This window comes from Mercenaria mercenaria, chromosome 17 (assembly GCF_021730395.1).
Source record: "Mercenaria mercenaria strain notata chromosome 17, MADL_Memer_1, whole genome shotgun sequence".
In the NCBI taxonomy this organism is placed as follows: Eukaryota; Metazoa; Mollusca; class Bivalvia; order Venerida; family Veneridae; genus Mercenaria; species Mercenaria mercenaria.
The window spans coordinates 63,495,360-63,511,540 of NC_069377.1; the positions used below are offsets into that span (position 1 = coordinate 63,495,360).

At 34.3% G+C, this 16,181-nt stretch overlaps 1 protein-coding gene across 1 annotated transcript; it reads right to left on the bottom strand.

The window, feature by feature from the left end:
* Window positions 1-4,847: 4,847 nt before the first annotated feature.
* LOC123537520 (uncharacterized) lies at window positions 4,848-9,221 on the bottom strand. Its single transcript, XM_053528418.1, has 6 exons — window positions 9,135-9,221; window positions 8,828-8,900; window positions 7,904-8,056; window positions 7,381-7,470; window positions 5,755-5,917; window positions 4,848-5,269 (listed from the first exon to the last, which is right to left on the bottom strand). Exons 2-6 carry the CDS (start codon window positions 8,894-8,896, stop codon window positions 5,187-5,189), a joined length of 558 nt encoding a protein of 185 aa, XP_053384393.1. The 5' UTR covers window positions 8,897-8,900; window positions 9,135-9,221; the 3' UTR covers window positions 4,848-5,186.
* Between the last annotated feature and the right edge of the window lie 6,960 nt (window positions 9,222-16,181).

The following is a 16,181-nucleotide window of genomic DNA, read 5'->3' on the forward strand; positions in this document are numbered from 1 at the left end:
TGTGTCGACGAGACTCTAAACCAATCACAAAAAACGTAGTGACACTGGAAGGGCTTTTTCTCTTTAGTTATTGCACTATAACTGACCTGTTTGGTTAGTGCAACATTACTGTGTTAAGGAAGTGTCCGCAATGATGAAGTTTTTAGAACTTCATTACACGTTCATGTCAGAACAAGGAAAGAACATCAAATTTTAAAGCCTCTGTGTAATCCTCAAACTTTAAACGTTGATGAATATAGGCTTTGAACTATAAAAATAACAATGCTGACGTCGTTTATTCGTCATATATCTTTGTTTAGATTTTATTCAGTTTTCAAAATTTCTTGTTAATAATAGTTTTGTAAACTATCTTTTTTTCAGATTTGCAGATCAGTGTTATATTTGCATTTTTTATTCTCAATTTTAGGATGTGACGGACCCTTTCTGTTTTTGTGGTCTTAGGTCATATGGCGACTTTCCAGCTTTTGATGGTGGAGGGAGACGACGGACCCCGCGTCAGCCTGCTGATTTATGTCCTCAAATGAATGAATTCTACACACCGAGCGTGGTTTCGATCGAATTATGATGAGAGGCAAGTGATTCATAGTCTGCGGCGTTAACCTAACGACCACAGTTTCCCAAAACAGACCGTTTTGGTTTACATTACTGCGCAAAGTAACCATGTGCGAATGGTAAAAGTTTTGATTATGGTTTAGCAGTATATCACAGAACAACAGAATTTTTTAGTAATCGAACAGCATCTTGACAAACAACTTATCTGTTCAATATATGTTTTATTGTTCTGTCCCACAGAGTTGGATACTTGAAATATTCTAAAGGAGTTGTCCCCCTTTAAAAAAGAATGCAATTTGTAAAGAAATAAATGTAAACAATTGTCAAAAACGATGTTTCACTTAGTTATGTTAAGTTTAAACACTGGTACGTTGTTGCAAATGCATCAAACAGCTTTTTAAAAATGGTGAGTTTTTAAAGGCCCTTAACTGCCCAGAAGTGTGGCCTCTTCATGCTGTCCCTTTCCGTTATTCAATACAAATATGCGTAAATTGACAATAGTTTTGCAGAATAATATAATTGTTTTATATGCTGTTAAATTTTCATGTAAAACAATGCTTTCTTTCTATGCTTTGATGATGTTCGAACTTTTTTCTCCGAAACCTATCTCTTATATTTTGTTAGTTATTTCAACGACATTTTATAAAAAATACATTTCCTATTTTTCAAAACGTTACTTCATTTCATAAGGCAATATCTTTCTAAACATTTTAAGAAATTAATTGAATCTATTGCAAAAAAGATTCTGCTCCATAAAATTGTTTCTCCTACTTTTTCTCTCTTGATGCAAGAAAAATATGTAATTAAAAGGGAGACCACTACTTCCAACAAAGGGATAAGTTCAAGAATGCATAATTAGTAATGTTTTAGTTACTTCCCCTTCAGTGATAATAGACCATAAAAAATACAGAAAGTGAATAATTGCTTCTCCCTTAGAATTTCATAACTTCCGCTGCGCATGCACAGTGAGCACTTTACGATTCGAAGTTTTGGAGGCAGATCGCTTGTAAATGCGAGTTGATAATGATTTAATTTCTGCAATAATAAAATACTTGTGAGGTAATCCATCATCTGTAGGAATTTCTTTTTGTTTGCTTCTGTATTTATGAAAATTGAAAATCGTTTCCAACTTTCAGTGTTACTAAATAAAAGCAAAGTTTCACCGCCGATTTTGTTCCTAAAGAACATGTCTTTTCCACCGAAAAAATCACGAGTGTATTTATGAATTTTCAAGCGAGTTGCACTTTCTACTTTCAATCGACGGCCGCGATATTTGTTTACATTAAAGGTCAAGGTCATTGAAATTCCTAATTTTGTTACATAACATAAATTCGCAAATAGCCAAATTTAGACTCCAAAAAACATTATTCTGCTCCATGCGTGCGCGTGTGAACTTTGCCGTGCATTGTTGGATTTCAAAGTCTCTTTGCAAATACGATCACCATAACAAGATGCTGTAACCCGTGCAAGAGCTGTTTCGCGAGATCTTAGGTCAAGGTCATGGTTTGCTGTTTCTATTGGTCTTTTTTTTTCTGAATAAATTATGGTAATAACAGATGCTCATGTAACCTAGAACTTTATAGTAAATGGTCTGAGTTTGCAATAACTTGGCACAGGTGATCACAACTACAAGACAATACGCCGCGTACAGAGCACATGTCGACAGCTCAGATGTCAAGGATATGGTGCAAGACTTAACTTATATCCTTTTATATACTGATGTAGGCTTGTTCCTATTTGGTATTATAATATAGTCAATGGTCTTAATACAGAGTTATGAACTCCTGTGCCATATTCGCTAATGTTTTGGGAAATTACGAACAGGATATTTTCTCCATACAATGTGCAATGACTTTGGTCACTTTTTTCACTATGGCGGTATACATATTGCAAAGATATTCTCGTAGATGTTGATTTTATATATTTAGCAAAAGTTTTATTTACTCGCTTAATGTATTGTCAATTGGGGGAAATAAGTTACCTACCGCATTGCGATTTGTTTGATATCAGTATTGCTAACACATAGTATTTTGAGTATTGTTGGCATTTATCTGGACAATGATTATTGTTGAGCATGGCATCAAATTGCCGTGAACATGACTGCTGGCTAAAGAATTATTCTTGACTGCGTAAATACTGCATTTCAATAACTCAGTTTAATAAATGGACGAGCAAAAAAAGCTATCAGCGGCATTCCATCTAAAATGTTTAAGCGCCATGGTAAATCACAGATTTTATTAACTTTTACAACAGAAAACTTTAAGTACCGCGTGGCGGTTGTACTTGGACTCAGTGTTATAATATTTTCTGGTCCTTTGGGGTCATGGAGAACATCCAATTTTACTGTAATTGAATTCCGCTTTAGCCGTAGTTAGAGGGTGGGGGTATGAGCGTGTGTTGTACATTTCATTATCTCTCATTAACAGACTCAATCAAACCGATTATGCTATTATGTTGTTTGGATGCGTTCTATGCTTCTAAAGGATCTTCGCATATTTGATTTTTGATTCAGTCCAGGATTGCTATATTAAGGACTGTTGATTATAGGCTCAAAGAATCATTATCTTTGGGACAGTTTACCTTTTTTATACTGCCCTGTCTTTTAAATCAGTCGGTCTGCAGTTGTGACGGCATATAGCAAAATATAGCACTGTGTCATCTGTTATCGGAGGTAGTGTATTTGATTAAGGGAAATGAAATTTTCGTAGGTTGAAAGAAGTAAATAAGGCAATAACTGATTTCCCTTGGTAAGGTAGCTCCGATAGGTGTCGCTGTAGGTTTCGCTGGAAGATATCTGTGTGTGCATTTGCATGTAGTTTTGACACTAAATAGTTATTCAGCTTTGGGAACGACCGGCGGCAGGTCAGAAAAGTCCTGTGTAATCAGTGATCAGGGCGTCAATGAAAATGGTACTATTTGTAAAGAAAGTAATCAGTCAATACTTATGTGGTGCTGTTAGTATATTTAAATGAAGTTGAAACGACCTTGACCATGTTTGATATATGCATATAACCTGATTGAATTACGCATTTCGGCCTGCTTTGAATGTAAATTATGAATAGAATATGAATCGTATAATAATATGTTGGTATGTAGTTCCCACGGCTTATATCAAAAATAACATTGCGTTACTATCGGAGGTAAAGTCTTATGGGAACGTTTTTTCTTCGAAAGAAATTCCAGTGGATGTGTTTACGATTTAGATAAGACTAATCTTCACTGTAACTTAGTAAACTATATTATAATTTGTAGCTGAAAAGACAAAACTTCATTTGAACAAAGGCTTAAATTGTGGAGTAAGAATTCTTTCAACAATTTACTTTTCAAGTATAATGTTGCACCAAAAGTGTTACCCTCTGGATATCTTTTATATGTTTTCGTTCATAACTTATAATCTGTTAGCTTGGCAATACTAAAACACCCAATCAAACAGTACATATTTGGCTAAATGCTCAAAATTGTTAGGTTATCAGAAATAGAAAAATATCTTCATTTTTAAACGCCCATATATATGTATACTGGGTCTTGCTAACAAAAGACAACTTGTAATGTATTATGTCTAGAATATAATCTCTCTAGAATCAATTTCATTCGTTTATAGGCAATTAAAAGGTAGTGCGTCAGGTCTCCTTAATGACATGCCAGCCCTTCCGTTGCTGATTGGGGATGATTGGGTCAGTGCGAACGTACAAGAGTGGTAACATGGCAAGGATAATAGGGAGTATGAAAATCAATACTGCCAAATATATTTCCTTTTTGTGAAAGTTTAGAAAGCCATTCCTGCTTATACTGGACAACCAATGGTTCGATGGACCAACATTTGGATGACATAGGATGGGTTTTTGTTTTGATTTAACAGCAGAACTGAGTTTCAGGTAGAATCAGGTTTGTTTTTACGAAACCTACTCAATGACATTTTAAGGAGTGATTAGACTTTAGCATACATTCATAGCAACATATGAGATATATAACTCCTTTACTGAACAGTTTTATTCTAAATGTCTTATGACCATAAACCGGTTTAAGCTTCCCAGTGGTATTTTTGCCAATGACTATTCTAAGGCTTTCCTTGGTTCTTAGTGTGTCAGGTGTAAAACAGCCATATACGGGACTCTTATCCCAATGTTAGTAACTTTAGTTTAAGTGCGGGGACTCGAACCCACAAACTCTTGTTTCGTAGTCAGACAGTTTTACCACTGGACAACTGCGTCAGCTCTCGTGTGTTTTGCTTTTTCTTTGTGTGTGTGCGTGTGTGTGTGTGTGTGTGTGTGTGTGATAAGAAACTAAAACACTCATTTTCTTCAGTCATTCTATTCAACTTGCATAAAGAACATGTAAGTGTTACAATTAGTAGTATTATATAATATCATCCTTACATTCACTCGCTCAAAAACTGCTGCTACTGCTCAGCAATATATATTGTCAAAATTCGAAAATACAAAATGATATAATTTTACAGTGATTGTATACTTAAAAGTTTGATTTTGCATAAACATATAAACTTTTGAATAACTAATTTTATATTTGATATTCTTTTGAGACATTTTTTCCTAAACTGCATTACATTTGTCCATGTAGTTTTCTTGGGCATTAAACAGAAATATATACAGTTTCAGCCGTCTGGGGAATACTGTTTATCTAAAGTGGCTAAAATCAGCCTTACAACTCGAAAACACACACCACATCGTTGCAGTTCCTCCGCTTGAAAATGCTGCAACTGAAAAAAAAAGAATTGTGACCATAGATTATGTTCATAGCGGTTTTGTAGATAATTACATTAATTACATGTATGTGGAAATTACATTTGTTTTATGTATGCCTGTATGCAGAATTATTAATCCATAAAGTAGCTGATATAACAAAAGCAAGATTCCAGTCATGAATGAATTTAAGTGTTATTGTTTTAAATGGTTTGGCCTAGGAGTATATTTACTGTGTGTCTGATTATATGTGTCATATTCCTTGTCTTCGAAGTGAATGCAGTCTATTGTTCAACATTAGATCATAGACCATGTAACTCTTTCAATTTATTAGCATTATAAATATGCCGCTGACTAAGTTTTACTAAACGGTACCCTTATAATTATTTTAAAATAAAGGAAAAAATCGCGTTAATATTTCTATATAATGAAACATCTAGAAGCTTCTAGAAGACATATTTTTGGGATATTGCTCTGCACTTTTATTATAAAAACGCTTAACCTTCCATTTCATTGCCTTTCAGTGGAGTCCCTGTCACGAAGTAGGTATCATAGTCATTGCAGAAGGCAGCAATATGTGGACCGCCCAGATCATAAACCTCTTGTTTGGTCATCACTTTAGGATTGATGTCCAGCATGTGTGAATGAACTTCAGTGGTTAAGCCCTACAAATAATATTAAAACAGTAATATTTACAGTCCGAATACATTCCTCTGATGCAACCATATACATCTTAAGATCCCATTCTAATGACTTTCGTAATTTTCTAGCGATTCCAATATCTATTATTTTAAGCAATATGATTAGCCGTTGATCAGTTTTGTATTCATACGGGTATTTCATCGTATTTCAGCGCTGCATCAATATCGAATCTGATAGGGGTTAGATCTATATTCGAAAAACGGCGACAACTTTCTTATTTCTAAACGAAACATGTGTGTGAGCACTTATATTTTCAGTTAGATCATTTCCTATATAATAATTATGATTTCGATAAAAAGTTTATCATCGGATTTGCCGTTCGCATTTTTTCAGCACTAGAATCTAACATAATTGAAAATATTCTGGTTAAAACTTGTGGATGTGCTCTTTTTACGGACGTTAGAGTATACGAGTGACAAGAATTATAGCCCTAATTCTGTTAATCACAATAAAATATATTACTTTATGCTTTTCAGTGAAATACTGAAATTTATCAGTGAAATAAAATTGATATTTTCACTGCTTCTAACAGTGAAAATATCAATTTTATTTTTCACAGGTAGATATCTACACTTGAATACGAATGAATATGAATTATACATAATCGTAAATTCCTTGCAAAATATACTTCAGTAAAGATGTATATAAATACTTTCATAATCATAAAGATATACGTTCCATCGTATTAATAAAATCTAAGAGATATCTGGAAACGTCATAGAACTATTTGACATTTTTCTACATAGATATCATGACGTCATGAAATTTTGTCGTCATGCGATGCACGTGACACTGCGCGGGTAAAATGGATATAATTTGTTTAAAACCATTGAAAATGCATAAAATAAAAAGAAAATGTGTTTGTTTCAATGTAAGATCGAAATATGTTTCACTCATGAACACCATAATTTACATTTTTACTCGTGGCTGCGCCACACGTGAAAATATTTGATTATAGTGTTCACTCGGTGAAATATATTTCGATCTTACACTGGAGCAAACAAATATCCTCTAGCTACGTAGGCCTATATATGTTCAGTATATAAATGTATCATTATTCGTCGAATGAGTTGTTACAAAAATCTGACTGATACTTAAAAACGGATGAGTAAACTGACAAATTAATTTGATAACTATAATATAACTGCATGTCACTTTTCTGTTTGTGTTCTGTCACGTTAAAGTTTAAATTACTGGCAATACGTGGGGAATTCATACTAAAAGTGGTCTTTCTTCAAAATTTCAAATCTCTGCTTAGAATTTTACTAATACATGTTAATCTTCATTTCAGAAGTAAGAATCCGATGAACAACTTTTCAATTAGTTGTGGCCACAAAGAATATTATGTTTTTTTTATTAAGGTCACTATCCCATCTATGCCTAGAAGTCCTTTGTTACAAGTAACAAGTTAGCACTAGTAACATACCATTCTGTATTTCTCTGGCATTGCTTTCGGAGTAAACGCTTTCCCGAGAAGGCATGTTTTCCTGTTGATGTCTTTCAGGACTCCATATCTCTACAATTAAAATCATATGGCTGTTTGTACTGATTTTAGAAAATGAAACAGTTTAATCTTATTTATAATTTTAAGTTTAAGTTATGTTTATCCTAAGGTAAAAGCAATCATACTGACGAACAATACCTGGCTCATTCTCGACTAGATCTAGTTGTTCTACTAGTTGTTCTCATTTTTCATTCAAATTACGTACACCTTACGGATGTGGTTTCGGAACCTCTCTTAAGGTGTATAATTCTTCATGTGCGGAAAACAACCGACTGGCTTACAGAAGGTCAGTGGTTCTATCCAGGTATCCGTCCGTGATGAAATAATGCTCGGAGGGAACCTGGCGTATTTCCCAACCAGTAAAAGCTAACGTCGCCATATGACCTAAACTCAACCAAAAAGATGTTACGAATTCTAAAAAATAAAAACAAGATTGTTAACATACCGTATTGAAGTCGTGTAGATTCACCGTCTGAACACCGTCTTTATATTTTGAAACATCTCCGACAATTACGAGTACCGTATTTTTTTCATCGTCATAGGTGATGTCCATAGCAACTTTGTTACCCTCATGGTCTATTTCAATAAGGTGGCTTGTCTGTTGAAAAGTATAATTTAGATTTATTTTTATCTGTCTTCACTGAAAATGAATTCCTTGAATTAAAACCAATGTTTTGTCAGTACGGAGCGTTTAAGGACTTTGGTTCAATTCCAGTAGATTCAAGTGTTCTTCATTCAGTAGACAATTATACGCCCTAAATCATTCTAAAATAACTAAAAAACTTTTAGTCTATCTGTAGTGAAAGAACAGGGAAGCAACTAGCAAATATAGTGAACTAAAAGCAAGAAAACTCAATGCAATAATTTAACGAAAGAAATTAAAGGTCATGTCTGAAGTATTTTAAAATTTTGAAATTGCAAAAAAAGAAATTAGGATCTTTAGAGATAGGAGGAATATAAATGATATGATTAACAAATTTTCTTTTGAAAGTTTGTAACTTTATTGTTTTATGTTTTGCCGGCAAGGATTGTTAAAGGATACTAGAAAAAAAGATTTCGTAGTTTGATTTCAGTTCTGACTCAAAGTGATGTTGAAAAAGTTTTTAACTGAAAACATTGTTTTTAAAATCAATCGAAACCAAATACATGCCAATTTTTAACCACATAAATGAATTAAAAATAATTAAAAACACGATAACAAATTAAGAAGACTGGTTTTGTAAGTATAACATATAAATATCAAAAACTTGATGCTACTGTAATATTTACTTATAAACCAACCGCTTACATTTTTCATACTTCTTGACCTTTAAAAAGTTTTGGTTGAGTGTATTGCACTACTAGAATATCGTGATATAATTGAACGTACCTCCAAGATTGCGCCTACATTGTAGATCAGAAGTAGAGCTGCTACTGCGCCTAGTAACATGTTTGCCATTCTCCTACATAAGTTTAATGTAAAGTTTACTGTAAGTGATTCATCTAAAATCTTGCAACGACAACAACTTTCGCGGACAATAAAATTGTTACAAATAGTCTTTCTAAATAGTACATCTTCTATTAATGATTTTGACATTAATTTTGTTCAAAAGAAATTAAAGCAAATCTCTACATGTATTTAAGAAAGAATTGATTAACAACATTCAGTAAAAATAATTTCTCAAATTAGTACTTACAATTTATCTGAAATTCTAAAATCTGCCCGCTTCCTAATTTAGTCTAAAGTTCCGGCGAAAAATTCAGCATTTATAGCAGTGAGGTCCATCACCTGCGCAGTACAAAGAAAAGTAGAACCATAATGCGCACAATTACGCAGTTTCTGACCGAGTCAAAGTCACGAAAACATTTCTTTTCAGATACAAAATGCCGTGACAAACAACTTTATACATGTACATGCTTGACCGACTTCAGACTTAAAACATATTTAACGATTTTAAAAAAAAATAATAGTCGTTCGGAGGTGTAACGTCATTCGAAAAAAGAATGATACAAGCATGTTTCCATATGATGGCATGTATGTCTACATATTTTATAATGATAGTTTGTCCTTGGTCGTCCATAATGAAAGCTATTTGCAAGTTTTACATATAAATATTTAATTATCGTTTGCAAACGTCAAAGTTCTACAAATATTGTCAAGGTATAATATAAGATTTCACTTTATTATCTGTCATAACTAAAAAGAAAAGAATTAGTGATCATGGAAAATAACATGCAGTTCGTTTTTCTTTCATAAAAGAAAATGAAAGTAATTTCAAATAAAGCATATAACGCTCTGTTTAATCTATTTGCTAAAATAGTTTTAGTAGGTCTGACATATCTCAAAATATACATAATGGAAATGCAAAATGCCAGATATTATAAAGAACGTCTTATTTGGGTGCTTGGGTTGGGGAGGTTTGTTAAGACTCGTATGTAATTGAAACACTTGATTTTCAACAATATTGGAATTTAAAAACATTGCGCAAAATAAGAAATCGGTCAGGATCTCTTCGTCTTACAAGTCCTAGGCCTTTACTTTTTTAAACAAGTGTTGCTGTTACAATGACAAACTTTAATCTTTTGACCTTTTACCTGAGTTCTTTTTGTTAGCTTTTAGTTTTGACTATTAAAAACGCTTAACCTATCATATACAGTTGAGTTAGTCTGCCATAATACTATATCATACTGTTTTGTACTTTAATGGTTAAGGTGGCTGACTTCAAATCACTTGCCCCTCATCGATGTGGGTTCGAGCCTCACTCGTGGCATTGAATTCTTCATGTGAGGAAGCCATCCAGCTGGCTTACGGAAGATCATTGGTTCTACCTAGGTGCCCGCTCGTGATGAAATAATGCATGGAGGGGTACCTGGGGTCTTCCTCCACCACAAAAGCTGGAAACTCGCCATATGACCTATAATTGTGTCGGTGCGACGTTAAACCAAACAAAATAAATAAATAAAATGTTATGTCGCGAGTGCAAATTTCGGTACAAGATATTTTGTTATTGATTATTTAGGGACACTTACTAAAGACTGTTATTATTTTGTTGAAATTTAACAAGTTCAGGAGTATACCGAACTGAAAGACAAAATAACATATTCCTGCAGATACAGATGAGCAAAGTATATCGCCACTAAATTACCATCACACCATGTCATTAGTTTTATACATCCTTTTCTAAAACAAATATAATGAATAATACATGTTTATGGCATAATCATAATGTTTTTTTTTTCACATTCCAGAAGATATCCGAAAGGTATATAGTATCAATACTGGGAATAGGGCGACGTGTATGTTTTTGGTGTTTTGAACTCATAACTTTATAAAAAATCAGACATTATTGTGAATGATCAAAACCGTATCAGGGTCATGATCAATCTGAAATCGACTATTAAACATCTAAAATACTAGATAGAGTTCTGGATAAGGAATGATATTATAAAAACACAAAGATATGTATCTAAGAGAGAAAACTACGTTCCAAAAATCGCAGCCTCCCCAAACCTTTACCCAGAACACACGGACGTTCACACGGCCAACACGCATGCACGCACGCACATACATTATACCTTTTCCAAACCACTATACTATATTTATTAGTTCTGAATTTCAAGTCATAAAAAGTCAAAAAGGGTGCCACATAACATGGTTTCACAAAAGGAGTAAAATATTTTGCAGGCTTTCGCTACTTCTCAGCATTAAGTTGCTGGATAAGATAAAATACCATAATATCTTGTATACGAAGACTTAAAGTTTAAAATTCACTAAAATCTAAAACTGATAAAACACACCCTTCCATCACCTCCGTCAATCTTTAGCTACCACTGCTTCAAAGCTGCTGTCAATAACTTCCCAAAAGATTAACACACATTCAATTTTTATTCATCCATAATATTTTGGACAGTCTTAGATGGTCTTAGACCTGTCCTTCTTTCAATGACAATGAAGATGTAACTTCATGTGTGTTACATGCGTGACTACATTAAAAAAAGGAGTTGGAATTTCTCCTATACCTCGGTTCCTAATGCAAACTGGAAAATTTACCAGTAAAATCCATTTGAAATACTTAAAATGCACAAAACGTCTAAAATACTTGATACATTTCTGGAAAAGAAATGAACTTTATAAAACACAAGGATAAATATCCAACAAAGAAAACCACGTTCCAAAAATCGCAGCCTCCCCAAACCTTTACCCAGAGCACACGGACGTCCACACGGCCAGCACGCACGCACGCACGCACATACATACATTATACCTTTTCCAAACCCTTATACTATATTTATAAGTTCTTAATTGGTTTCACGGTTTCACGAAAAGAGTAAACTATTTTTCTCCTAAAACTAGCAGGCTTTCGCTCTTCTCGGCATTAAGTTGCTGGATAAGACGTGTACACGACGAAACATCATAAGATATTGCATACGAAGACTAAAAGTTTAAAATTCATTAAAATCTAAAACTGATAAAACACATCCTTCCATCATGACCTCCATCAATCTTTAGCTATCTCTGAGCTGCCACTGCTGAAGGGGAGCTGCCACTGTTGAGAAGGCGAGCTACTACTGCTGAGAGAGCGAGGTACTACTGCTGTGACGGCGAACTACCACTTCAGTGGGGAGGGGAGGGGTGGGTGCGAGCTACCACTTCCGAGTCGAAGAGCTACCACTGCGAAGTGCGGACTGCCACTCTTTAGTGGGCGAGCTACCACTTATGAAGGGGCGAGCTAACACTACTGAGATGGCGAAGTACCACTTCTGAGAGCGCACATCACCACTATGAAATGGCGAACTATGGCTTCTGACAGGCTGAGCTACCACTGCGAAGTGAGGACTGCCACTCTTTGGCGAGCTACCACTTATAGGGGAGGGGCGAGCTAATACTGCTGAGATGGCGAACCACCACAACTGAGAGCGCACATTACCACTACTGAGAGGGCGAACTATCGCTTCTGACAGGCTGAGCTACCACTGCCGTGAGAGCGAACTACAATTTCTTGGGAGGCTGAGATGGTGGACTACCACTTCTGAGGGGACTGACGTCCATTTCTCAGGAAAACACTAAAAGTGGACAATTTTCCTGCTGCAGTATTTCAAAATTAATACATTTGATAACTTATTGACATGTAGTTCGTATTATATTAAAACAAAATGAGAAATACATCTTTTCGGTCGCTCGCGAAATGAACTCAATACATTATTTAAGAAATATTTTATAGCAAAAGAGTGTTTTAACACTATTTATGCACGATGGGCGGTTATACGTTGGGCGTAATAATTTTTTGTACGACGTATTACCGCCCGATTGTATAAATAGTGTTAAAACACGGTTTTGGTATAAATTATTTCGATTCTAATATGCCGTTAATTTAAAACAGTATATAAAATAGAGAAGCGCTTTTTCTTAGTCGCAACAAAAACATTGACGTCACCGCACGTTAACGTGACGTCATACTAGCGTAAGAGTGTTTTAACAGACAAGCATATTAGAATTGGTCTTAAGCAAAAAAACAAAGAATGAAATATTTAAACATTGTTGCTCCAGATATAAAGCTATGAAGTGGTGACTTTTGACCCTTAATCCATTTGATTTTCATTCTTTTACTAAAACACAACCTCGGTCCTTTTAGCTGAGTCATTGCACGAACTAGTTAGTCACCAGCTACAGTTGCTTCGCATATCTATTGGAAATAATATACAAGGTTAGCTTTTAAAAAAGCAACAATGCGACTCGCCTGGTTCATTCCGGATGGCAAATTTTTAGAATAATGGTTAAGATCTCTCAGTCCATTTATAACAATTATATGACAGACAATTTTTCACTTACATTTGTGTAAGAAAAAGCTTATTAGTCACAGGAGAAAAAAATACAGTGTAAAGATAACACATTTGATTTTTAATTTGGTATTGTACATAGTGGTTAAACGAAAAATATGAACAATGTGAGCGAAGTTTATACATTACATTGAAAGGTAGTGCTCATTGAAATTCTAATAGTTTTCTTCGATGTTGACTACGCAGTTAATGAAAAAGCGGTTGATGAGGTATTTTCAGACATTCCCGAACTGGTAAATGTAACGCCAGCATTTAGGGATATTAGGGATATAGAAAAATCCTCTCTTACGTCTCCCAGTTGTCATATCTGTAAGGGCAAGGAGCAGTCTTACTTATTCACTAGAATAATTTTTAATTCTTACTTTGCTAAGGTAATGTTTTAGATGAATATAATATTAAAATCTTTTAAAGGATACAGGTGTAAAATCAACTATTTAACTGAATATCAAACCTTACCTGCTGGATTCGTCGTCATGAAATAAATGTTGATATCGGCATCAATGTATTGTGCACTTTCAGACGAAACGTTACGCTCAACAGTGGTATTTCTATCAACATAATAATCAACCTCTTCGGTATCAACATTTTACCCCATCTGAAAAAATAATGTTTAGAATGGATGAAATGGCACTGATAGAACATTCAAAGTATGGAATTTTCCATTTGAATAACGCATAATATAGAAGACATTCATTTTTTTAGTGTAAGATCGAAATATATTTTACCAAATGAACAACGAATGCAATATTACCAACTTGTGGTAATGTAAGATCTGTTGTTTCCAGGTAAATATTCGCCATTTATTCTATACCTATTTTATATATCCAATCGCGAACGTTCATTTGCAACACGTGACCGTACAATATATTACGGTATTTGGATGCACGTGCGTACAAAAATCCTGTATTTTCTGTATTTGGACGCACGCGCGTACAAAAAATCCTGTATTTTCTGTATTTGGACGGTTCAACAGTCCCATGTTAAACATACGATAAAGCCCGAAACGCGTGAAAATGTTCCGAATGTAAATCGGATGAAGTATGCGTCTTGAAATCTGGATTTAATTTGAGTTTTTTTGTTTGTTTACAACACACAAAAACGATTCAAGGGATAACAATGCTATCTGATTTAGATATTAAAACGTTCGTTAATAATCTAAAACTTAAAAATACAATAAAAAGGATCATCAGATGTTGGAATATTTGAAAAGTCGCTAAAAGAAGCCGTTCAGGACGAAACCTAGAAATTGGTATCAGCCCTGACTGTCTGAATAGCTACCTCAGCAGTTTTCATTTAACGGTTAAGAAACAAAATGGAGAAGATTATGAATGACAGCGGACGGGCGGTCAGCATCCAAAACATGTCTGCTCTATAATTCACTTTTCGTCGGATCTTCACCAAACTTGCTGACAATGTTTGTGGGCATTACATCTCGGCCAATTTCGATAACAAGCCAAATTGTACCAGGCACTCTTTGATTATAGTCCTTTAATTACTCAAAAAAAAAAAAAAAAAAAAAAAAAAAAAAACAACGGGGAATTTAGCCTTGGCCGCTCTTTTAAGTCGAACAGTTTTCATCCGATCTTCACCAAACTTGCTGACAATGTTTGTGGGCATAATATCTCGGCCAAGTATTATTACCACCCAAATCGCCAAATGGCTGTTGTAGGGAGGTTGCACCATATACTTTTTTTAATGATGATTTGCAGAAAAAAACCCATTCAAATTGAATGAATTACGCATATTACGTATGAAATGAAATAAATATAGAATAAAAAGGTTATTTAAGGTCTAACATTATTCTGTGTAATATATATTTGCACTCATACCAAGCTGGGAAAAACTAGAAAAGGCAGGAATACAATATTCAGTGAAACATTTTTAATTGAAACTATTATTATGATAAGATAAAATAGATATAGAATAAAAAGGTTATTTAACATTGTACTGTACAATACGAGATATATTTGGACGAGTACCCAGCTGACAAAACCATATTGAACTCGCCTAGCGGCTCGTCCAATATGGTTTTCTCAGCTGGGTACTCGTCCAAATATATCTCCGTATTGTACAGAACAATGTTAAATAACCTAATATTATTGTGAAATACAAGCGTTACCTCAAAATATACAAGCGATCTTCACTCCCTTTAGGGAAATCAGAGGTTTAAATTCCGATCAAGGTGTATTTTCCCCTTGATGAAAAAGACACTATGTCTCAGGTTATTGTTCTGCACATATTATCAGTAAGTGGAAGTTGCCAGTAACATTTTGAGAACAGGTGAATACTGTTTAGGAATCAAGGTTACCTGACCGCTGTGTATAGTTGTAATACTGGTGAAAAGGTGGGTTTAGACCGACAAAGTAAATATATCTACGCTTAACTTTGATTGAAATTCATCAGCAGGTAGTGCCACAATCTTGCTGCAAATATGGCCAGATAAGTAGCTTAAAACTGGTAGTAGGTTGTCTATGAATGTGCACATCAACTTCTGCATACCAAAATGTTCGTCAGGATCTGTAGTTTTCAGAACTGCCTGATACCAGTTTCTAGACACTGGGCAAAGTACTCAAATTCAAGATGGCCGCCAAGATGGCCACTGATACAAGAAAATGGCATCCAATATATAGAATCGCAAAATAAAAGCATTCAAATGTTGTAAATGTATTTGGAATTATTATAAAAATTTAAAGTTATAAATCTACACAATTATATGCATAAATCGATATGAAATAAAACTTTTTGACACATTTTATACTAATTTTTTATGGAATAAAATGTGATAAATACTATTTTCTGAACATACGGTCAATATTCTTTGTTTATGTGCTTCCATTTACTGTTGTACCTTACACTATGCAATCCCGAGTTGATCAAGTGATAATATATTGTAATAGCCTTATCAT

Coding starts and splice junctions, on each gene's coding strand:
- LOC123537520 (XM_053528418.1), bottom strand. CDS start 8,896: ATGGCAAACATGTTACTAGGCGCAGTAGCAGCTCTACTTCTGATCTAC. Junction 7,471..7,903: donor ATCTACACGACTTCAATACG/GTATGTTAACAA, acceptor TTTTAATTGTAG/AGATATGGAGTCCTGAAAGA. Junction 5,918..7,380: donor TGCCAGAGAAATACAGAATG/GTATGTTACTAG, acceptor TATTATTTGTAG/GGCTTAACCACTGAAGTTCA.